The sequence below is a fragment of the Ranitomeya variabilis genome, chromosome 2, assembly GCF_051348905.1.
Source record: "Ranitomeya variabilis isolate aRanVar5 chromosome 2, aRanVar5.hap1, whole genome shotgun sequence".
Lineage (NCBI taxonomy): Eukaryota > Metazoa > Chordata > Amphibia > Anura > Dendrobatidae > Ranitomeya > Ranitomeya variabilis.
The window spans coordinates 432,263,890-432,290,220 of NC_135233.1; the positions used below are offsets into that span (position 1 = coordinate 432,263,890).

At 45.2% G+C, this 26,331-nt stretch overlaps 1 protein-coding gene across 1 annotated transcript in view; it reads left to right on the plus strand.

Moving 5' to 3' along the window:
• The window catches only part of PDHX (pyruvate dehydrogenase complex component X), a 152,665-nt gene extending 136,637 nt beyond the window's left edge, over positions 1–16,028 (plus strand). Inside the window, exons 10-11 of the mRNA XM_077287030.1 lie at positions 14,776–14,840; positions 15,650–16,028. Coding sequence (XP_077143145.1) covers positions 14,776–14,840; positions 15,650–15,914 — 330 coding nt within the window. The 3' untranslated portion in view covers positions 15,915–16,028. The remainder of the gene's footprint in view (positions 1–14,775; positions 14,841–15,649) is intronic.
• The last annotated feature ends 10,303 nt before the right edge of the window (positions 16,029–26,331 follow it).

A 26,331-nucleotide genomic window follows, 5' to 3' on the forward strand; every position in this document is an offset into this window, starting at 1 on the left:
ATATGATATTTCAGAAAGTCCAAAACCTTTGTATCATCATAACCGGAACCATTCCAAAAATCAACAGAGGGGTTTAAACTCAAGGAACTCAACCTTTATCAAAGTGTGAGGTACTAAAGGGTTTCCAGACCCCCTTCCAAACTTCATGTTTTTCTTCTAAGCAACGATAAGGGGGTCTGATGATTCACCAAACACCATGTTTTCTTCTTTCCAAGACTTGGTGAAAGGTCTCATATCAAAGACTCGGTTGCAGCCTTTACATAAATCAATACTACAAGTGACTTTAAGGAACTTTGTAATATATCTTATTGGAGACATCTGCTTCTTTCTCCACTTTGGAGCCACTTCCTGACCTCGTCATTCACAGTGAAAAACTGCTAAAATTTATCTTGGGCAACAAAACTGACTGCCTGCTCACTGAGAGATCAGATTACTGCTGCCTGTTGAAGTCTATGTAGAAAGGAGTAGCAGAGTGCAACAGTCATCAAAATCGATACTGTTGCTTTCTAGTGGGTGTTTCTCTCACCCTAATGCTTGATTCACAGCTACACTGCTCAGTACTGCTGTATGATGACTTCCACGCTGCTGGTCCTGCACATGTGCTACATATGGAGAGTAGAGCAGGAATCCCTCATGTCTGTGTGTGCTGTGTATGGGTGACATAATAACAGCTACTCTTCACCCACTAGCTCAGAGACAACTGAAAACTAGAGACAGAGCCTGCAGAGGGGAAAACTGGAGACAAATGCAAGATACAAGTTATATAATGGTCAAGTACAAAGAAGACTGATAAGTCAACTAGCCGAGGGCTGCAGGTCCTTCTCTCGGTGTAATATTGGTACGTTTCTTCTTTTCACCAACGGCTACACGCAGTTTTATGTTTACTACACCACACAGGAGAGCTGACAGATCCTCTATATACTACACCACACAGTAGACCTGCCAGATCCACTATATACTACACCACACAGGAGAGCTGACAGATCCTCTATATACTACACCACACGGGAGAGCTGACAGATCCTCTATATACTACACCACACAGGAGAGCTGACAGATCCTCTATGTAGTACACCACACACGAGAGCTGACAGATCCTCTATATACTACACCACACAGGAGAGCTGACAGATCCTCTATGTAGTACACCACACACGAGAGCTGACGGATCCTCTATATACTACACCACACAGGAGAGCTGACAGATCCTCTATATACTACACCACACAGGAGAGCTGACAGATCCTCTATATACTACACCACACAGGAGAGCTGACAGATCCTCTATATACTACACCACACAGGAGAGCTGACAGATCCTCTATATACTACACCACACAGGAGAGCTGACAGATCCTCTATATACTACACCACACAGGAGAGCTGACAGATCCTCTATGTACCACACCACACAGGAGAGCTGCCAGATCCACTATATACTACACCACACAGGAGAGCTGACAGATCCTCTATATACTACACCACACGGGAGAGCTGACAGATCCTCTATATACCACACCACACAGGAGAGCTGACAGATCCTCTATATACTACACCACACAGGAGAGCTGACAGATCCTCTATGTACCACACCACACAGGAGAGCTGACAGATCCTCTATATACCACACCACAGAGGAGAGCTGACAGATCCACTATATTCTACATCACACAGGAGAGCTGACAGATCCTCTATACACTACACCACACAGGAGAGCTGACAAGATCCTCTATATACTACACCACACAGGAGAGCTGACAGATCCTCTATACACTACACCACACAGGAGAGCTGACAGATCCTCTATATACCACACCACACAGGAGAGCTGACAGATCCTCTATATACTACACCACACAGGAGAGCTGACAGATCCTCTATGTACCACACCACACAGGAGAGCTGACAGATCCTCTATATACTACACCACAGAGGAGAGCTGACAGATCCACTATATTCTACATCACACAGGAGAGCTGACAGATCCTCTATACACTACACCACACAGGAGAGCTGACAAGATCCTCTATATACTACACCACACAGGAGAGCTGACAGATCCTCTATACACTACACCACACAGGAGAGCTGACAAGATCCTCTATATACTACACCACACAGGAGAGCTGACAGATCCTCTATATACTACACCACACAGGAGAGCTGACAGATCCTCTATATACTACACCACACAGGAGAGCTGACAGATCCTCTATATACTACACCACACAGGAGAGCTGACAGATCCTCTATATACTACACCACACAGGAGAGCTGACAGATCCTCTATGTACCACACCACACAGGAGAGCTGACAGATCCTCTATATACTACACCACACAGGAGAGCTGACAGATCCTCTATGTACCACACCACACAGGAGAGCTGACAGATCCTCTATACACTACACCACACAGGAGAGCTGACAAGATCCTCTATATACTACACCACACAGGAGAGCTGACATATCCTCTATATACTACACCACACAGGAGAGCTGACAGATCCTCTATATACTACACCACACAGGAGAGCTGACAGATCCTCTATATACTACACCACACAGGAGAGCTGACAGATCCTCTATATACTACACCACACAGGAGAGCTGACAGATCCTCTATGTACCACACCACACAGGAGAGCTGCCAGATCCACTATATACTACACCACACAGGAGAGCTGACAGATCCTCTATATACTACACCACACGGGAGAGCTGACAGATCCTCTATATACCACACCACACAGGAGAGCTGACAGATCCTCTATATACTACACCACACAGGAGAGCTGACAGATCCTCTATGTACCACACCACACAGGAGAGCTGACAGATCCTCTATATACCACACCACAGAGGAGAGCTGACAGATCCTCTATATACTACACCACACAGGAGAGCTGACAGATCCTCTATACACTACACCACACAGGAGAGCTGACAAGATCCTCTATATACTACACCACACAGGAGAGCTGACAGATCCTCTATACACTACACCACACAGGAGAGCTGACAAGATCCTCTATATACTACACCACACAGGAGAGCTGACAGATCCTCTATATACTACACCACACAGGAGAGCTGACAGATCCTCTATATACTACACCACACAGGAGAGCTGACAGATCCTCTATATACTACACCACACAGGAGAGCTGACAGATCCTCTATATACTACACCACACAGGAGAGCTGACAGATCCTCTATATACTACACCACACAGGAGAGCTGACAGATCCTCTATATACTACACCACACAGGAGAGCTGACAGATCCTCTATGTACCACACCACACAGGAGAGCTGACAGATCCTCTATATACTACACCACACAGTAGACCTGCCAGATCCACTATATACTACAACACACAGGAGAGCTGACAAATCCTCTATATACTACACCATTTAGGGTTGGTGTAGTCTCTATATAAAACATAGTATAAGTCAAGTATGAGAAATAAGAAGAAATTATTTCAGTCCTTAAAAAAAAACAAACAACTCATGTGATTTCTCAAATTTCCGCTCCGAGACGTAAGTCAAATAAACGCTCCATTGTCCGACTGGAGAACGTCTTGGGTGATAAATTCAATAAGCGTCCACTTTGCTCTGCAGCCAGGAGAACAAGAAGAATACACCTCTGTATTAGGAAGAGCGAAAGATCCGACGGTGGAGAATCCTGATCTAACGATACCCTGCGTTACTGCGAGGAATTCCCTGCAAAAGCCGATCACCGAGGAACTGTCTGCTCCAAGGAATGTGCCCTTCACAATGAACGATCAGAACTAATAAAAACACATGAAAATGGGTCCTAAAGAATGTTTCCATCAGTCGGTCCATTGTGCGCAGTCATCAGTGTTACATTTGGACATTTTGCAAGGTTAAAACTACAATTCACCCCCATCGTAGTGCTCAAACAGGAGGTCTCCCAACTTATCGAAGAACCAGTAAATCACAATTGTTTTTGTGGAAGTTGGAAATCTAAAAAGATTTCTTCCTTTTTTTCTTGATGTAATTGTCTGTTTGTATTTTTAGTATACTATTTATGAACCAGGAGGATTAGGATGGGCACTGTTGTAGATCCAGGTCTTAGTAGCATGGTTAAAGAGTAGATGTACTTAACCTGTCCTCATCCCCTAAAAGGTAAAACAACTTAAGGTGCACAATCCAGTCCAATATAACCAGTCTTTGTCCCTCTTCTTGTTCTCTGTAACTTGCCATCCATTTTTTTTAGCATTCTGTCAGCACTATAGGTGCTGGAACTTCCTTTCTCCTCACTTCCCAGCAGGTGCTGCTCCTGCTATTCTACAATGACTTTCTTGTCTTGAACTGAAAGCCCCTTTGTTTTTACGCCAATTATACGGTTTGACTAACAGAGGAGCAGGAGCAAAAACAAAGTCCTATTCTCCCACTTCCTGGGGAGAGACGAAGACCGTCCCCCTCTTCCTGGAGAGAGACCAAGACTGTTCCCCGCTTCCTGGAGAGAGACCAAGACCGTCCCCTGCTTCCTGGGGAGAGGGAGAGACCGGCCTCTGCTTCCTGGGGAAAGACCAAGACTGTCCCTACTTCCTGGGGAGTGAACAAGACCGGCCCCCTCTTCCTGAGGAGAGAACAAGACCGGCCCCCTCTTCCTGAGGAGAGAACAAGACCGGCCCCCTCTTCCTGAGGAGAGACCCAGTCCGGCCCCTGCTTCTTGGGGAAATGGGAGAGACCGGCCTCTGCTTCCTAGGGAGAGAACAAGACCGGCTCCCTCTTCCTGAAGAGAGACCAAGACAGTCCCCCGCTTCCTGGGGAGAAGGAGAGACCGGCCCCTACTTCCTGGGGAGAGACAAAGACCGTCGACCACTTCCTGCGGAAAGGCAAAGTCCGTGCCTCTCTTCCTGTGGAGAGACAAAGACCATTCCTCTCTTCCTGTGGAGAGGCAAGGACCGTCCCCCCGCTTCCTGCAAAGAGGCAAAGACCATCCCCTGCTTCCTGTGGAGAGGCAAGGACCGTCCCCCGCTTCCTGCGGAGAGACTAAGGCTGTCCTCCGCTTCCTGGGGAGAGACTAAGGCCGTCCCCCGCTTCCTGGGGAGAGACAAAGGCCCGCCCTCGCTCAGTCACCACTTTCTGTAATACGTCTCGATGTCTCTGCAGTTAGAGGAGGATTACACTTGACAACAGGCAGTGGACAGCAAGTTATACAGAAGGGAGACACCCAGTGTCCGGCATTGTGGAAGATATTTTTAGTCGGAGAGAAGACATCATTTATAAATGTTTATTTGCAGATTTGTCGATTTTATCATGTTGTCAAATGACATAAACTTGTCTGACAGTAAAGAGACCATTTGGTCCCATTGCATGGAGTCGTGGCAGCAGAGGTAAGCAGTGCTACATGTGTGGTCACATTGCCGCCCGGTGATACCAGCCACATGTCGGCAGCGATGACCCCTTATTCTGTATATTCTAACTACTTAAAGGGCCACTGTCACCCCCCCCCCCCCCCCCCAGCCGTTATAAACTAAAAGAGCCACCTTGTGCAGCAGTAATGCTGCAGTCTAACAAGGTGGCTCTTTTAGTTTTTGATTCATTTATTACCTCAAAAAAGCGTTTTAAAAATTGGCCACAAATACCAGATATTGTACCGGGAGGCGGTCCGAAGCGTCCTGTATGAATCCCCCAACTGCCGTCACTCATCTCTTCAGGGGCGATGGTACCCGCCCCCTGAGCGCTGTTATCGTCTGAAATCCGGCGCCTGCGCTGTGTGTGCCTGCCTGGGGCCTGCGCAGTGTTCATTGTCAGTGCGGTCACACTGTTGCTGAATCCCCCGCCCCGCACTGTTATTCATTATGCACAGTGCGGGGCTGGGGTTCCTGGGAAGGCGGGGGAGCTGGGGAGCGTCTAAACAGCGCAGTGCGCATGCCCAGGAACCCCAGCCCCGCACTGTGCATAATGAATAACACAGTGCGGGGCGGGGGATTCAGCAACAGTGTGGCCGCACTGACAATGAACACTGCGCAGGCCCCAGGCAGGCACACACAGCGCAGGCGCCGGATTTCAGAAGATAACAGCGCTCAGGGGGCGGCAACCATCGCCCCTGAAGAGAAGAGTGACAGCAGTTGGGGGATTCATACAGGACGCTTCGGACCGCCTCCCGGTACAATATCTGGTATGTGTGGCCAATTTTTAAAACGCTTTTTTGAGGTAATAAATGAATCAAAAACTAAAAGAGCCACCTTGTTAGACTGCAGCATTACTGCTGCACAAGGTGGCTCTTTTAGTTTATAACGGCTGGGGGGGGGTGACAGTGGCCCTTTAAAGATCTGATGAGATGATATAACGATGCCGTTTACAATTATTTGATTTGCATTAATCTAATAATTACATAAGTACATGATATAATATCGCATACTCCCCGCATGAATCAGCGTTCATAAACAAAAAAAAGGCAAAACGATCTTTCAGATATGGCGCCACCGCTGTCCACAGGTTGTGTGCGGTACTGCAAGTAAAGTAATTAGTGATAAACTGCATTACCCCACACAACCTGTGGGCAGGAGTGGCGCTGTTTCTTAATTTAAAGCAGCCATTATTACCCTGGTTCTTGGGCAACCAGAGCCCCGAACAGAAAGTTATCGTCTATGCAGTGTTTCCATTCTCAGGGTCGGTCCTTAAAGGGGACATGTTGCAATTTTGCGCACGCATTACAATGTAATGCCTTCACTTCCACCCTGGATGTAAGAATGAATCGATTGTTCCCTTCTCTGGAATAGATCACGTTGCATCCCGTTTTCCCCGTGGTCGCGCTCTCTGGGTGTGGACCTGGGCAGCGGGGGAGCTGTTAGCGCCGCACACTTCACCCTCCCCTGTTGGCAGCAGCCGCAGCACCATGTTGAACAGATGCAGCAGCTTGACCGAGTCCCAGAGCAGCAGAGCTTAGTCTGCGCCGGCAGCTGCCAAGCCGTCCCCGTGTCATACATTGTCAGTATGAGACTTTTGCAGCGTCCAGACATTTTGGGCTCTATAAATAGTGACACAGATGTCACCTCGCTGATTATACTGGTGCATCACCGTGACAGATGTGTAAATCCAGGCACCTATAGTGCCGTCCCTAGGTAAGATCTGCGCTGACGATGGCGGCGCCTCTGAAATGATCCCTATTTTTAGATTTATTTGTGTGCATCGCATTGTTATTAATACGTAAGCTTTAATTACTGCCGCCTCCTTTAAGGGTATGAACATTTTTTGTTACCTAAATGCAGGTGTTATAATAGAAATAACTTTTTGCAATTGAGGTGCATGAAGCATTTTGCACCGTTTTTCTTTTGCAGGCTGCAGAATGAGTCAACTGAGACCGATGGTAGAGTTTGCAACTCTTTTTTTTTTTATAGAGATAAGTGAATAGATTTACAAGACCCCGATCCGGCGGCCCAGTTAGTAGTCTGTGAAACACCTCCCGCCTGTCAATGCCTCGTTTTATTACGATGGTTCACCAGGCCAACCAATCAGAAGAGGAGCTAAGGATGTCGACAGGTAACGGGCAGCTCGCGGGGCCCCTGCACAGCGGTCACTGACTACTGACCCGGCTCGTGTGAACTTATTTGCTCATTTCTACCTTTTTATATGACATTTTCTGAATTCCTCGCTAATGATTTGTGACCACAGACCACATCAAAGTTGACATTTTAACTTTGATGCGATAAATAAGCGCTGGGAAAAGGTTACTCAAGTGAGAGTTGCCATCCTTCTGTAGGAATGAGCCCACTGACCGAGTCTGTTAACTCATCCTGTGACGTGCAGGGAAAGAAAGAGCCTGTAAAAGCCAAACTGTGCAAAGCTTTTCATAAAACATTATAGCAAAAGGTGTCCATATCCTTTAGTGCTTCAAAATCGCCTGCAAAGTTGAGGTGATATGGGAAAATACAAGCCACTACTATGTGGAGCTTACTGCACATTGTTCTGTTACTAAGTTCAGTGTCGTAAGATCTTAAAGGGGTTGTCCACTACTTCCAATTAACCCCCCAATGTATTCCCCCGGGGCCCCTGATGAATTGTGTAAATACCTTGCGTTGCCTTTTTCCCCTGTGAGCGGCGCTATGCTGGTGCCTGAGTCCGGGTCACGTGACCCCCAGGCTTCAGCTGCCGCTCATTTCCGCCGACGTCACGTCAATTTCCAGAGTCTGGAAATTGACGTGACGTCAGTAGCAGGCGTGTCCCCAGGCTCCACAGACAGCAGTCACTCATAAAGAGTGACTGGGCTGTGGGCGGGGCTGAGGCTGCCTGCGGGGCTGTGCTGGGGGCGGGCGGGCTAGGCAGGGATGTGCGGGCGGTCGCCGGCGCTGTGCGTTCCCGAGCGCCGGTGCTGTGCGGTCCCCGGCGCTGTGCGGTCCCGGTCGCCGGCGCTTTGCGGTCCCGAGCGCCGGTGCTGTGCGGTCCCGGTCCCCGGCGCTGTGCGGTCACCGGCGCTGTGCGGTCCCATCGGGCTCTGCCTGCTACAGTGGCAGTGAGTGACACATTAGCCAATGATGGGACAGTAGTAGTCCCATCATCCGGCTAATGTGTTGAATGTAAAAAAAAAAAAAAATACACATATACAGTACATACATACATACATACATACATACATACATACATACATACATACATACATACAACACACGACATGCGACGACACTCGCCATGCGACGACATGCGCCATGCAACAACATGCACCATGCGACGACATGCGACATGCGACGACATGCACCATGCGGCGACATGCACCATGCAACGACACTCACCATGCGGCAACATGCGCCATGCGACGGCATGCGACATGTACCGTGCAATGACAAGCGCCATGCGATGACATGCGCCATGCAACAACATGCGACATGCAGCATGCGACGACATGCGCCATGCGACGACATGCGCCATGCGACTACATGCGCCATGCGGCGACATGCACCATGCAACGACACTCACCATGCGGCGGCATGAGCCATGCGACGGCATGCGACATGCGAGACATGCAGCATGCGACGACATGCACCATGCAACGACACTCACCATGCGACGGTATGCGACATGCGACAACATGCAGCATGCGACATGCGCCATGCGACGACATGCAGCATGCGACAACATGCGCCATGCGGCGACATGCACCATGTGGCGACATGCACCATGCAACGACACTCACCATGCGGCGGCATGCGCCATGCGACAACATGCAGCATGCGACGGCATGCACCATGCGACATGCACCATGCGACGACATGCAGCATGCGACAACATGCGACATGCCGCATACAGTACATACATACAGTACAGACATACAACATACATATAGACATACAGTACATGTAACATAGATTACATACTCACCATCACTTGTCACTTTGATCCCCGAAGCCATTGTCATCTGTAAAAAATATTAAAATAATAAACAAACACTATACTCCCTGATCCGCAGAAATCCAATTAAAACGAGTGTCCCACGACGATCTCCCGGAGAGCAGGAGCATCAGCTGACGCAACCACTCACCAGGGGCACCAGGAACACAATGAGGGGAGGAAGGTATCCTTCCACAATGTATTCCCCACAATGTATTCCTACGCCCCTGTGAGAAAATAGTCCCTAGTCTCACTTTATGGCATGCTGTATGAGAAAGTTCCCACGCAGCTTTTTGCCATAAAGTGAGACCAGTGAACTTTAGTAACCTCAGTGATACACTGCAGGAGCCATTGTCTCCTGTCAGTGTGTCACTAAGGGTCCTATAGAGCGGTGACATCAACCCTAACCCTAACCATAAACGTGACAGAAATACGTGCCACTTTAATACGTGACACTGAAATACGTAGCACTTTAATACGTGGCACTTAAATCCGTGGCACTGAAATACGTGTCACTTAAATCCGTGGCACTGAAATACGTGGCACTTACATAGGTGACACTTAAATCCATGGCACTGAAATACGTGGCACTTAAATCCGTGGCACTGAAATACGTGTCACGTGGTACTTAAATACGTGGCACTTACATACGTGGCACTTACATACATGGCACGTGGCACTTACATACGTGGCACTTATATACGTGGCACTGAAATACGTGGCACTGAAATATCGTGGCACTATGACTGTCAGAAAATGTTCATTAAACGGTTAGGGGTGAGGTTAGGGGTAGGGTTTGGATCCCTTTATCACCCTGATGGTGGTGGGTGGTGTTTCAGTGTTTTTTTCTGTTTTTTTCTATAAAAACGCATGCGTTTTTAACGCAAACAAACGCATGTGCTTAAAAACGCATGCGTTTACATAGACAGCAATGCATTTTTTTGCCGCAAATAAACGCATGCGTTTTTTTGCGGCAAAAAACGCCGCTAAAAATTACTACAGGTTGCATTTCTGCAAATGAACGCGCGCGTACAAAAACGCATGCGTTGCCGAAAACGCGTCAAAACGCAACGCATGCGTATTTAATGTTAAGTATAGGAAAAAAAATGCATGCGTTTTTTAGCGCTAAAACGCAGCGTCCAAAAACGCAAGTGTGAAACCAGCCTCAGTGCCGGAATTGGCGCATCTTACAGATGCGCCATTTCTGGGGTGGCTGCGGACTAGTATTTGTAGCAGGGGGGGGACCAATATCCATGGCCCCTCTCTAGGCTATGAATATCAGCCCGCAGCTGTCTGCATAGCCTTTCTGGCTATAAAATATAGGGGGACCCCACGTCATTTTTTTTGGGGGGGTCCCCCTATTTTAATAGCCAGTAAAGGCTACGCAGACAGCTGCGGGCTGATATTCATAGCAGGCTACAAATATTGGCCCGGCCGTCGGCTTTCCCCCTCTTGCGCAGAAAATTGCGCGGGAGCCCACGCCGTTTTTTTCAGTTTTTTATTAAATTAAATGCTCATTAAGGCCTGTTTCACACTTGCGTCGGCACGGGTCCATCGCTATGCGTTGGGCCGACGCACGTTGTGAAATTTGTGCACATCGTGGGCAGCGGATGCAGTTTTTCAACGCATCCGCTGCCCATTCTGAAGTCCGGGGAGGAGGGGGCGGAGTTTTGGCCGCGCATGCGCGGTAGAAAATGGCAGACGTGACGGACGTGCCAACGGTCCGCCAAAACACGACGCATCCGTTGCACGATGGACGCGACGTGTGGCCATCCGTCGCGATCCTTCACTAATACACGTCTATGGGTAAAAAACGCATCCTGCGAGCACATTTGCAGGATCCGTTTTTTTCCCAAAAAGACGGATTGCGGAAAACGCAAGTGTGAAAGTAGCCTTATAGAAACATCGGCCTTTCTATTATATATCTATGGATATATCTATCTATAGATATATTTATAGATAGATATATCTATAGATACATAGATGTATCTATCCATATATTTGGGTGCTTTCACACATCAGGTTTTTGCCGTGAGGCACAATCTGGCGAGTTTTGAAAAAAACGGATCCATTTTTTTCTGTCGGATCCGTTTTTTTCTCATAGAGTTTCATCCGTTTTTTGCCGGATCCGTCAAAAAAGCTGTTTCCGCCGGATGGAAAACACATACAGAGAAACGTCTTTTCTGTCCGGCGAAAAAACGCACAGCGACGGATCCGGCAAAAAAAGTATGAAACTGAGCTGTGAAATGATGAATCCGGCCTTGGAATCCGTTTTTTCATGCACGTTTCCATTCAAATCATGCACATTTTCCGTTTATTTACTCATTTCCAAAAACGGCATTAAAACCGCGCATAAACCGCACCAAAAAAAAGCATCAAAACTGCACCAAAAACTGCATCAAAACTGCACCAAAAACTGCATCAAAACCTGGTGCAGTTTTGCAGTTTTGGTGCGGTTTTGATGCAGTTTTTGGTGCGGTTTTGATGCAGTTCTTGGTGTGGTTTTGGTGCGGCTTTTTCCGCAGCATGTGCACAACAAGTCTGCGGCTCCCATAGACTTACATTGGTTGTGCACTACACTGCGGATTTGATGCAATTCAGTGCAGCAAAAAACGCTGCGGATCTGCAATCAGATCCGCAACGTGTGCACACAGCCTTAGCATTTAATGAACCTAGCCAAAAAGCCAAGCAAAAAACAAGTGTGGGATTGCACTTTTTTGCCATTTCATTGCACTTATAATTTTTTTCACATTTTCTGCTACACGACATGGTAAAACCAATGGTGTCGTTCAAAAGTAGAACTTGTCACGCAAAAGATCACATGGCCATATTGACGGAAAAATTATGGCTCTGGAAAGAAGGGGAGCGATAAACGAAAACAAAAAAGCTCCAGGGGGTGAAGGGGTTTAGAAACATGGATATGGACATGTCTATGGAAATAGACATAGATATATCTGTATGTATTCATCTATCTATCTATCTATCTATCCCTCTATCCGTGTGTAATGGAGTGTGGGTTGGACAAATGTAAAAGAGGAGGTTGGACAGAAATGACATCACAAATCTTTTTGAAGATAGAGGAGGGAGAGGAGAGAGGGGTTGGGTGTGTTTTGGAGTGGGTGTGGTAGGTTCGTGCTTAGTAGCAGTGCAATGCATCATGGAACTTGTAGTATTAGAGCACAGTAACTAAGGAGAAAGGAAGTTGTCGATTAACCCCATGAGAGCTGAATCCAGCACTAAAGCATACCTCCCAACTTTAGGGGAAGGGAAAGAGGGACAAAGTCAGCGGCGGCAAATTTTAGGCCACACCCATTTCACAACTAGCCACGCCCCAACCACACCCATTTAGCACTTCTGATCACAATGTTTCGTTAACAATAATTATGAACAAAAAAATATGGCCACACACGACGCTCCATACTGTACAATGGCCATTGGCCACATTATGCTCCATACTGTATAATGGCCCCACATGATGCTGCGTACAGTATACTTGCCCCACGTGATGGTCCATACAGTATAATGGCGCCACATGATGCTTTGTACAGTATAATGGCCCCACACGATGCTGGGTATAGTATAATGGCCACACAATGCTGGGTACAGTATAATGGCCCCACACAATGCTGGGTGCAGTATAATGGCCACACATGGTTACCCCACCCCCATCATTGCCTTCTCCATCAGTACACACAAACACCTTTCACCGCGCTCCCTCGCAGCAGCCGGCAGCTTCCACTCCCACGGCGCTGAATGGTGTCATCCAGCTGCGCCGCTGACTGCTGTATCCAGCATTACAGCTCAGTCCCCATAGAATGTAATACAGCACAGCCCCATAGAATATAATGCTGCACAGCCCCCATAGAATGTAACGCAGGCAGGTGGCAGCCCCCATAGAATGTAACGCAGGCAGGTGGCAGCCCCCATAGAATGTAACGCAGGCAGGTGGCAGCCCCCATAGAATGTAACGCAGGCAGGTGGCAGCCCCCATAGAATGTAACGCAGGCAGGTGGCAGCCCCCATAGAATGTAAGGGGTGCTGCACCAGGTTGGTGGAGAATCCGATGGATGGGTACCAGGGGGAGAGTGGGAGCGGGGTGCGCGCACCATGGGGAGACAAAGTTTAGTTTGTCAGTCCTCCTATGCTGTCAGAGTCTCTGCTGTAACCGCAGCAGGGCAGCGCTGCATGGAGAGGGGGAGAGACACATACATTCACTTACAGTCTGGAGATCCGCTCGCTGCTCCCGCGGTCACACAGACACGGAGTGTCTCACAACTCTGCCCCCGTGCCAGAAACCAGTCCGGGTGCTGCCGCTCTGTCCTCAGAGTCCGCCCACGTCTATAGTTGAGGAGGAAGCCGGAGGCGGGCGGTGAGGCAACTCAAGGGGGCGTGGCTACAACGCAGTCCCAGGGAACGGAACGAACAGCGGGTACTAATCGGGCTCTCTCTACGTCCCGGAAGTGGGCGGGGCTTCACCGGCGGCCGCAAATTCGGGATTTTAAATGCCCGAAGCGGGACAGCGGGACCCCGGTGCCAAAGCGGGACTGTCACGCTGAAATCGGGACGGTTGGGAGGTATGCACTAAAGATGTGCTGCTACAGCATGATAAAAGGTAATATTGCTAAAATAAACACAGTAGATGTTTTCAGTGGCCCATAATAGCAAGATTTATGAAAAAAAAAAAAAAAAGGTTATAGTAGTGGACAACTTCTTTAAAGGGATGTTCCAATCCCCGTGTTTTATGGATCTATTTGCAGTGGTCAGAAATAACGAAATTGCGTATTGTGGTGCAATACCAGGCAAAGCCACTGCAGGATGTATGGCGCTGTGCCCGATGAGCAATTTAGCAGAAAAGCACCCTCGCTCCTTCAGTCAGCTGATCGTTGGGATGCCCAAAGTCAAAGCCATTAATATCATCTTGGTTATGGGTCTATCAATATCCTAGTCTTGGAAATTGCCTTTAAACCATAAACGTTTTGTTAATTTATCTTCTAAGAGAAATACGTTTCTTTCTCAATATTCTCAATTTACAGGTAGAATATGCAAATGTTACCATTACTGAGATAGGTGACAGTTAACTCCATAGAACTTTATTGACACTATCAGCAGACTCTGTCTTCCTCTAGCTCCTCCCCTCTCCATAGAACTTTAGAAGCACCAACTGTCATCCCCTATTTCACTAATGTGACGATCTATACTAACTGAATACAAATGAGATTAGAGTAAATGATCAGTCCAGGAGGAGAAAGAAGCAGATTTCTCTGATAAGATAATACAAAGTTTCTTATTTTCACGTGAACTATTGATTTTGGAAATAAAATTTTAACGAATGTTAAAAATTCAATATGAGATTAAGGTGATTAATCTGATGTCGGGTCACTTGATTTTAATTTATACTTTGTCTCTTTCCTTAGGTTTTAGCCCAGAAAGCAAGAAATGGAAAACTGTTACCAGAAGAATACCAGGGGGGATCTTTCAGGTAGATTTATTTGGCTATACTGGTTATACTGGTTTTATTACTGATGCAACAATTTGGGTTTAAATAAATGTGTTTCTGATATTGATTTGCACATGGACAGAAATGGCAAAGTTTGTGGGGGACGGAGGCAGAGATAGATAAATGGAGTTATAATGTTTGAGGGTCACATTCAGGGATACCCCTCCATTGCATACATATACCCTTATAGGTTATACAGAGTCCCCAGGTTAGGTCCACCACTGACTCCTCTGCGGAGTCTAAAATAAAAATCTAATGGATATGCATAGTTGTGCATGGGAGCTGTGTACACAAAACAAACCCTCCTGTGTTACATTCTGCCTTTTCTTCTATAGGAGCACAAAATAACACAAGAATGCAGAATCAGACTACACATAATCCGTCTGTAGTCTGTTACCATGACAACACAGAGGTTTAAAGAAGAGAAAAGTGGATTCCAAATGTTTCTGGTCATTTAAAATAACGAAATCTGATAGTACTCGCTCTCCCCGGGTCTAATGTCGGCTCTCCTGACCTCTGCCGTCTCAGTGTTTGACAGAAATGGAGATGTCGACAGCTCACATCACCGCTGCAGCCCCTGACCTCAGTGATTGGCTGCAGCGTTGATGTGAGCAAAATATAGAGAGCGGAGCAGGGGAGGGTGAGTACTGTTGTATTTCGTTATTTTACATCACAGTGTCACTTAAAGTGGACCTCAAACTTTTCCTAACTATTCTTTACGTCTTTCATATCTTGTCTCTTGTTAATGTTTTTTCTTCTTCTGTTTAAATCTATATTAATGGCGCCTGCAGCATCTCTAACCTCGGCATGTTTGGCATCACCGGGTTCAGTGCTGTGATAAACCCCCCGCAGTCCTGCATTCTGGCGGTGGGACGCTCCCGGACGGAGGTGGCTCTAGCTGAAGATGAGGAAGGAAACCCCGAGCTGTCAAAGAAGGAGCTGCTGAATGTTACACTGTCCAGTGACGGCCGTCTGATCGATGACGAACTGGCGTCCATATTCCTGGAACGTTTCCGAGCCAACCTGGAAAACCCAATTAACTGCGCTCTACTCTGAGTAAATGCACTTCATATGGGGCCCCGGAACCGCCATGTATCCTGGTCCTTCCCCACCAGCGAACAAACCGTGTATAGGATGGATTAATAAAGCAGATTAACTTATTAGAAACCAGTATGTGCCTCTTCATAGTCATTGGAGACCTGTCCGGACTGACCGCGGGTCTCGCAACACCTTCATTGGCGTCTAAGAGGCTGTAAAGTTTGGGTCGGGAGATTTGCTGTCAGTCCGGTCAATACTCGCCCTTCTGGACCCGGCCTAAATATACAATGTTCTTCATGGGGTACAAACTTTTATTTTTTTTTATTGCTTTGATGTGTCAAACCAAAAATTTAAGCATTTTATTGTTTTGTGCATACAGGTCTATTGTATGCCCATGTGTCTCCATGGTTACAGACTACAAATAACTCCTTTCTGTAGTCTGACCTTTCATTTATGGTTCCTCCACTCCTTCTGCCCCTTTTCTGGCAAAGCAAATAAATAGGATTAACATTAGACTACAGGATCAGACTACACAGAGTTTATTTGTAGTCTGTAACCATGGAGACACACAGATGTGCATAGAACTGCATACATAGAATTGTAGATTTGTTGTTTAGCAAACGTTGCTTCATCTTTTATTATAGAACAGTCAAAGCAACACCAAAAATGGGTTGCAAAAGTAAGCAATCCCTTTTAATATTTTGAAAATCACAACGTCGGTAGTCCGTGGTTTGTTTTGAGGCTGAATGGTTTTATATGAATTTGTATTATAGTCGAGTTTTTCTTTAATTAATTTAATTTGCACTCAACCAATCAAGCCCGTCTCTGATTGACTGCCGCAGGTTGCCGCTTATTAGTGCTATTACATAAGCGTTTTACAGTGTTTGTTACTGCGAGGAATGGGTGGAAGTAATTAACCGTGACTCATGAGAGCGTGTAGACTAATGCACAATGTAATTGTCATGTTCAGTATGTGGAGGACATGCACTGTGAAAGCCACAGTGACAGGATCTACCGCACCATACGTCCGCTTATCCAAACCTTCCTGTGCTCCATGTGCACTACTGGGGTGGAAGACAAGTTTTTAGCCATTATTTGGTTAAAGTTTTGTCTGATTTTTGTTGTTTTTTTTCCCACTGCAAGTTTAAAAAAAACCTGATGGGGTAAAAAATGGGGGTCAGTTCTTTGACTCAGCCCCAGATGGAATCTGCTTCAAACTGTCCAATTAAAAAAATGCAAAAAAAGTTCCAAAAACTCCCCAGAGAAGAAGCATTTCCCATAATGTGTCCGTTTTGAAGACCTAAAAAAAAAACCTCTGAGTGAACATAGACCAAAAGAAAGCTTCATAAATGGTAAAACTGGCTGCTGTGGTTCAGCCTCTTTTTTCCCCACTTTCTACTCCTGAGTGGTGCACATGCATTCAGGCACCGTACAACACCCTTTAATTCTTCAGATGCCAATCTACGGGTCTCTGGTTTCAGAGTAATTCCCAATATCTACAAGCGATCACCTAGTCTTTGGATAGGTGCCATTTTTCCTTATCTGTGGGTCCATCCACTGTGGCGTCCCCCAGTTGGGTTCTGAAATGCCCATTGGAACGGAGAGGTGGTCGCAGAGGTTCAGCACAGCTCTATTAATTTTATGGAGGAGATGACTGAGTGCAGCACTCTTATTTTTATGTGCACTCATATGGTGCCCAAGTGCAATCACTGCTCCATGTTAACAGGACCTTAAGAGACTTGGGCTTGGTAATAACTTTTAATATTGGGAATGGCATGTCCTTCCTCAATACCAGGGGTGGGGAATCTTCTTTTTTTTTTTTTCTGCGAAGGGCCATTTGGATATTTATTCCACCCTTCGGGGGCCGTACAAACTCTGCCCACAGAGTACATCCTGACTGTGGCACTGGTTTCAGGACGTAATCTTTCATTGCATGCCCTTCAGTGTTCAGTAGTGAACTCTACATGTGTGTGTGCTAACAGAGCAAGAAGAAATTAATGAGCTGGTGGCAATCAAAATACAGCTCCCTGCCCAAGAATGCGACCCCTGAGAATCTGCTCGGGGGCCTGATAAAAGGTCATCGAGGGCCGTAAATGGCCCTGGGGCCTGAGGTTCTCCACCACTGCTCTAGAATCAGGGAATGGATGATACAAAGCATCAAAACCCATGCATCCATAGTGCTATCCAATCCAGTTCCTTTGCCACCATGATCTCTGGAGAACCCGGAGCCCCCGAAATGAAACCCAATGTGGAACATTAAGTTGTAAATGTAACCAAATATCTAAATATTTCCTGTTGAATGAACACTCATGGTGACAAACCCATCATCCGCTAGATATAATAGGGGACATGTAGTCCCACAGTGCGCGGTATGAGCGGTCCTCCGCTGCGTCTCACGGGGTCGCTTGCTGTACAGCACACACCCGGAGCCGGCAGTGAATGGCTCCATCCATGTGGAATGCATTTTTACTGTTTGACTTAATACAGATGCTTTACTTTCCTCATCTGCTATTTTTATCATGGCGATGACATCCTGTTCAGAATCAATTAGCTCTTTGGATCTGTGCCCTCGCTTTATGCTGAAGTTATTGTTTACGGTCCTTCTGCCTATACTCCATACATGGGGTCTTCATTGGTCTCATTAGGATGTCGAATTTGGCTATAAATTTGTAGGGTTCTCCCAGAACATTAAAAAAAAAAAAAAGACTGCTGTTGCTACAAAAAAAACTGCTCAATAGACCTGAAGATGTGAACCACAAAGAAGAAATTAATAGGAAGAGTCAAGTGATTTTTCAAGCTTTTTTTTTTTCTGGAGTGGGCCAGTTTAAAAAGAAAAAAAAAAAGAAAAATTTCTATGTGCACATTGCTTAAGGAAACTGTAGGTGGCCAAAGAAGTGTGCCATAGAATTGTAAAAATAGTGTTTTTCTTAAAAAAAAAAAAAAAAAAAAAAATCTGGGATATATATAGAGGTGGTGGGATTTTGGGGCGTTTGCCCTCCAGATTTGATACTTGGCGCTCCTGGTATTTCACTGTGGTCTTTTTGTGTCTTATCGTAACAGACTAAATTTTTGTCAGCTGAATCCATTACTATAGAAAGCTTCAAAAATCACCGCAGGCGCCATTACTCCCCAGCAAACCCGTGTGGACAATGGGGGCTTCTCATGTCTTGTGATATCATGACGCTCAGGGAGATGGTATTAAATCTGCAAAACAAATCCATAAAAAGAGTCTATTTTATTTTGCTGGCATAGCGCTGATATATTCTATAACGTAGTACACAGATTACAGCCATTTGCATCAGTCACTCTGTGTATCCAGGGGTGGACACTGCCAGTGAAGGACCCGCTCAAGGTCTAGACCCACCAAATTAATACAAAAATCTGCATATGTAAATTATATGTGAACAAAAAAAAATCGGACTTTGACTTTTCTATTTCTTTTCTGTTTATTTAACCCATAATGTACATTGTTATATAAAGATGTTATCAGTACAATATTCCTGAAAAAAAATACGGTTTAGATCATTAGGCAGAGAAAATTCTCTTATACATAAGTGCAGACTGTGGCTCACTAATAATGGTAGGACCTGCAGCGTGGAAGGCAGAATGTTCAGACCAGAAGATGCTTCTATATGTCATTATTTGCTTTTTCTTCAGTCAGATATTGGGAGGAGGATTCCCCTACACATGGGGCAATGTCACACAAAAGCCAGACTGGGAAAACATATAAAACTCCATGCAGGTGTTGACATCTGTCGCATGCGATCTCCGGACCTCAGGATGACAAGGCAATAGTGCCATTATGTTGTGATCCGGCAAGACCCGGTAACTGCTTCTGGCCAGGAGGCGACCAGCGGTGTTCGGCTGCAGCGGTCACGCGTCCCAGTGACAAGATGGCGTTTAGACTGGCTCTGTGCATCCTGTTCCAGTTGTATAGGCATGTCAGCGCTACAGACAATTTCTGGCTCCTGCAGTGATGCATTGGTCATTGATGTGGCCAGTGGTGCCATGACGGCTAGATGAGGAAATGCAGGGAAAATTTAGGGGTGAAAATTAATTAAAAAATTGCTGAACTATAGGAATGTTTCAAAGAAGCTCTACTACACCATGATTTGTACATAAATGGATGATAACTATCTTCCATTTTATTCAGTTTCCTTAAACCGCTCTTGTTTTGCCATATCTCAACCAATCAGCTTTCATTTTTCCACAGCAGACTGTGAAGTGAAAGCTGCTCTGTGATTGGTCGCTATGGGTAACAGTCAGTCTGTCTTTTACCCAGAATTCAGGCATTCGTGAAGTGCAGACCATTATGTCCGAACCGTCCGCTGATCTCACGATGTCTGTAAAAAGTCTATGCCAAATTCAATCTTCACAACTTTGTTTCAGAATTTCCACCCACTAGGCCTCTATATCGAAAGCGGCCTTTTTGCCCATACCAGCCAATCACAGCGCAGCTTTTATTTTTCCAGAGCCAGTTTAGAAATGAAAGCTGAGCTCTGATTGGTTGCTATGGGAAACGAGGCCTGTTCTTCACAGTTTTGCTAAAGCTCTCCTAATTACATGATTACAATCCGAAAATACAATGATGGGAGTTCTAGTCCCACTCATCTTCTGCATTATTACCGCATTGTAACACAGATAAACAATGTGGAGTCAAGCAAGGAATTTCCAGAAACCCGTTTGGTGTCTAATGGAAATTTCAGCCTGTCTTAATCCGGTCTGTTTATCTTTTCCAGTACGCGAAGGAGACATTTTTCCATTGAAAACATTTCTACCCTCTGACAACTCATTTTATTAAAACTCCGCTCTGAATGCGGCTTCTGGAATATGGCACAGAAGAAATAATGTTCAGAAAAAAATGGTATCTGACAGATGCCGGATTATCAAGTGTCCTGGATTATCAAATGTCCTGCGATTATCAAATTTTCATGTATTAATGTCTAGCAATATCAGTCGTGACGTGACTGAGACCGTGTATATTTTGTATGTGATGTCTGGAGAAATAAGTGCGGCTCCATTTTTCAACATCACTGCAGATTGCAGAGCGACTTCATTATAGTAATATTTTATACTCCAGTTCACTGGCGTAGCTCGGATCGCCTGCGCCAGGGGAAAAAAAAAAAGTACAGGGTGGGCCAATTATATGGATACATCTGGGTGGGCCATTTATAAAGTTGCATTGAAAAATGGCTGTCATGGTCACCACCCATCTTGAAAAGTTTTCCCCCTCCCATACACTAATGTGCCACAAACAGGAAGTTGATATCACCAACCATTCCCATTTTATTTAGGTGCATCCATATACATGGCCCACCCAGGTGTATCCGTAAAAATGGCCCACCCTGCAGTGTACCTCCTAATACAGGAAAAATGCCCCAGAGTGTTTGCTTACAACAAATATTCCCCCCTCCAAAAGTAATACCGCTTTAAAGTTACATGCAAATGAACCTGAAGATGCATTGGGGGCGGGCCTGTGCACTCTATAGCAACACCCCCCATGCACTTCCAAGCTAATTTGCATTTAGTTTTCAAGCTCAATTTCTCAACACTGGCACATCTGATTAATACAAGACTGGTATCATTAGCATTGTTTCTCTATGATCTACATCGCCATATCGGTAGGTTCAGGAGTAAAATCATCCTGGCAGATTCCCTTTCCTTTACATTGTATTCGGGTCATTGGAGGAAGATAATGAACCTTCTTAAAACAATAGCTGGCTAATCCTCGCCAACGCGAAAGCGAGAGAACCGGTTCCACAACCGACTCGTATTCTACCCGCTAATTGCACTTAAGTAATACGCGGGCCGGGTCATGTTGCATGATAAGATCTCTACGTATCAATGGACTTCATTAAATATGGATTTTGGATTAAGTGAACCGGAGTAACCCCGCGGCTCAGGAAGGAGCTTGCAGTGGGTAAGACAATGCCAAATTTCTTTTTTTGGGCACTGATGAGAGACAGGGTTAGTTATACCGCTCAATCCATTCGAGATATACTGGTGGCCAACAGAGCGCCATGGGCTGGACAATGACTGCATAAGAAAAACAAGCTCGTAGACCCAGTACATGACCCCCGTAGGGGCTATAAAACTGAGGGCAACATGCAAATTAACCCGAGTCCTCTCGACCGACCAGTACACAAACCGCTTGTACGACGCTCCTGCCACCTTGTAAACTTGGATTGTCAGGGCGAAAAAAGTGGAAAGAGAAGCAACTTGTTGATTCTTGAGACCTTGCACTAAAAAATGTCCAAATTTGATCACTGACGAAATATTAGGATATGTGTCTTTAGGCAGATTCCGCTCAAAAACTGTCTTAAAAAGGCGCCCAGAAGATGCACAAAAGAATGGATGTAAGAACAGGATGCTGGTTTTCTTCAAAATTCTTTTTATTAGGGCATTTTTACTGTATAGGGGATCATGGGTGAGTTTTCATGACGAAAAGTATATGTTTATTCTCTTGAGTGCCTTTTAACCGCTTGACATCTTAAAAAAACCTGAAAAGGTTAAAAGAAGTGACCGGACCATTCAGAATATTTCCGCTCTGAAGACGATCTATACTTTATAATACATTCCGGTGGGAAGGCTCGAAAGATGCCCGGGTGCCTTATTGAGCGTTTTCACAGCAATTTTGCTTCCAAAACTGCTCGCGGTATCTTCATTATTCAATGGAGTTTAAAAAAAAAAAAAACTCAGAAAATGACAAAAAGAGGGTTTAGGGGGGAAAAAAAACCTTGGAGTTTCCTAAAGCATCTTCTTCCCACCTGAAAAAGACATCTGCACAGACCATTAGGCTATATTCACAGAGAGGTTATTATTGTGTATTTTTCAGTCGAAAATAATTTTAAAAAACTCATTTTTTAGTTTATGCTTTTTGCACTTCCATTGATTCTGTAGTCACATTTAGGCTTTGTTCACACTAGGCATTTTTTCATTTTTTATGCTTTTTTTTATGCAAATTTTCATTTGCATTTTACAGTACCAGCAAAGTCTGAGATTTCAGAAATCTCATGCACACAGCTTGTTTTTTTTTTCATCAGTATTTTGTTCTTTACATTTTTTTTTTGCACAATAGAACATGTCACTTGTTTCCGCATTGTTTCTGCTTTTTTTCACCCATTGAAAGTAATGGGTGGTGAAAAAACAATGAAAACCCACACCAAAAAACACAGGTATCAGGTTTTTGCAACGTTTTTTGTGCCAAAACCTGATTAAATAGTTTGAGATTTTTTATTTTTTTGCACTAAACTTTATCAGCATGCACAAGAGACAAATGTAGTATGACAAAAACGCAGCAAAACCTGCATTTTTTGCCGCATCTTTTTTCCTACCTGGAGATCAGGTTTTGCTGCAGAAAAAAATGTCTAGTGTGAACATAGCCTTGGAGCTTTTTTGTCTTTTTTTTTATTCATTCAATTTCTGTGTGGATTGTTGAGTCTAATCTTCTCCAAAACCCTTTTTTATGAAAATCCCTGCATGAGAACATACCCTTAAATACTGTAGAACTGTCGACAGTACATGTGCACTTTAGTTATTGATTCTCCTTTAATATTCCTTTGATATTCTGCTCCTTCTGTCTCGCACATCTGTCTGAGGCGCCCCTACATGACCAGCAGTTCTCCGACCCCCCACCCCATCCTATATAAAGCCCCTATCTTGCAATAATGATGCAGACAGCTGTGGTCAGAGGAGGAAACCCCCCCCGAGAGTCGTAGGCTGCACATGTTCCAGCTCAGAATCGACTCATCTCACGGCTGCGGAGCTTCGCTTCCTTGGATACGGTTTCCAGCTTTAAAACATTTCTTTGTTATGCGGTTTTACATCACAGCGACGGGATCCACTGTATACAGTACGACCATCGCTGAGGGACAATACGGAGCTGTCATCCTCCTGCAGGCCCATTACCACATCATCTCTGCATACCATCAGCATTAATAGATGGCAGGCATCCCAGCAGTGATGGTCTGCAGGTGTCCACAGCCCCGACGCACGTCCCATCCCTTTCATACCACTGCTTATACAACGACGACCCCGTAATAATGCATCCACGATATATAACTGCGCCCGAGGAATCCCAAGAATTCCACTACCCGTGTGTTTGTCTTACTGTCGGACGTCACAGTCAATGAGCTTTTATCTCACCTGAATCAATAATTTGGTGTCAGACCATTTAGCACAGACAGAGCCAGGTTGTCAGCTTTTGGGACGAGTCTTGTTTGTATCTTTGCTCCATTGCACAAAGTATAATCAGATTTTTTTTTTCTGGTGCTTATATGCAAAGGTTGTATGGAAAAAAAAAAGTACCCCAAGGTTGCCATTGAGTATCAAGTCTTGGACGGCAACTATTTTAATGGCCTTATCCCGTTTTCATCCCTAGTTCACCAGTTCTTGTGTTCGGCCATGAGCCCAGCCATATTGGGTGCAGTAGTCACATCCGAGCCTTAGGGAGCCCAAAAAATCTCTTTGCCTTATATAAGACCAATACTATTGAAGACCTGGGGGTTTTGTTGGAGATTTTGCATTGGGGCCCATAAGGTTCAAGTTACGCCATTGGATCCGGATTTTGCAGCTGAAATACAGATGCTCAGATATGGCTGTTAAGGCTCCAATTGCATTTACTGGTGCTTCTCACAAAATTAGAATATCATCAAAAAGTTAATTTATTTCAGTTCATCAATGCAAAAAGTGAATCTCATATATTCTATAGAGTCATTGCACACAGCGTGATCTATTTCACATGTTTATTTCTGTTAATGTTGATGATTATGGCTTACAGCCAATAAAAACCCAAAAGTCTTTATCTCAGTAAATTAGAATACTTTATAACACCAGCTTGAAAAATGATTGTAAAATCCAAAATGTTGGCCTACTGAAATGTATGTTCAGTAAATGCACTCAATACTCCTTTTGCATCAATTACTACATCAATGCAGCATGGCATGGAGGCGATCAGCCTGTGGCACTGCTGAGGGGTTATGGAAGCCCAGGTTGCTTTGATAGCAGCCTTCAGCTCGTCTGTATTGTTGGGTCTGGTGTTTCTCATCTTCCTCTTGACAATACTCCATAGATTCTCTATGGGGTTAAGGTCAGGAGAGTTTGCTGGCCAATCAAGCCCAGTGATACTGTTGTTTTTACACCAGGTATTGGTACTTTTGGCAGTGTGGACAGGGGCCAAGTCCTGCTGGAGAATTAAATTTCCATCTCCAAAAAGCTTGTCAGCAGAAGGAAGCATGAAGTGCTCTAAAATGTCCTGGTAGACGGCTGCGCTGACTTTCGTCATGATAAAACAGAGTGGACCTACACCAGCAGATGACATGGCTCCCCAAACCATCACTGATTCTGGATACTTCACACTAGACCTCCAGCAGCTTGGATTGTGGCCTCTCCACTCTTCCTCCAGACTCTGGGACCTTGATTTCCAAATGAAATGCAACATTTACTTTCCTCTGAAAACAAAACCTTGGACCACTGACAACAGTCCGGTTGTTTTTCTCCTTGGCCTGGGTAAGACGCTTCTGGCGTTGTCTATTGGCCATGACTGGCTGACACAAGGAATGTGACACTTGTAGCCCATGTGCTGGATACATCTGTGTGTGGTGGCTCTGGAAGCAATGACTCCAGCAGCAGTCCACTCCTTGTGAATCTCCCCCAAATGTTTGAATGGCCTTTTCTTAACAATCCTTTCAGGGCTGCGGTTATCCCGGTTGCTTGCGCACCTTTTTCTACCACACTTTTTCCTTCCACTCAATTTTCCATTAATATGCTTGGATACAGCACTCTGTGAACAGCCGGCTTCTTTATAAATGACCTTTTGTGGCTTACCCTCCTTGTGGAGTGTGTCAACTGCCTTCTGGACATCTGTCAGGTCAGGAGTCTTCCCCATGATTGTGGAGCTACTGAAACAGACTAAGGGACCTTTGTAAATGCTTAGGAAACCTTTGCAGGTGTTTTTTGCTAATTATTCTAATTTACTGAGATAATGACTTTTGGGTTTTCATTGGCTGTAAGCCATAATCATCAAAATTAACAGAATTTAACACGTGACATAGATCACTTTGTGTAATGACTCTATATAATGAGTTTCACTTTTTGTATTGAAGAACTGAAATAAATTAACTTTTTGATGATATTCTAATTTTGTGAGAAGCACCTGTATGTGGTGTCTGAAACAGTTTAACTCCTGCAAGAACCAACCTATTGCACCCCTACCCAATAGTTTGGTTCTGGCCCCAAGGCTAAAGGTACCTTGAAGGTGATCTGGTAATTGATTCCCTGGATAATATCTATCACGAGTAAAATGAGACCACTTGGGCGTTGTAGATTATTATTGGCAATGACAAAAGTAAAAACTAAAAAAGTTCTGAGAGGGGTAGAAAAAAAGATAGAGATGTGTAGTTAAGGTATTGTGAAGTAAAATTAGTCAAGCCAATGG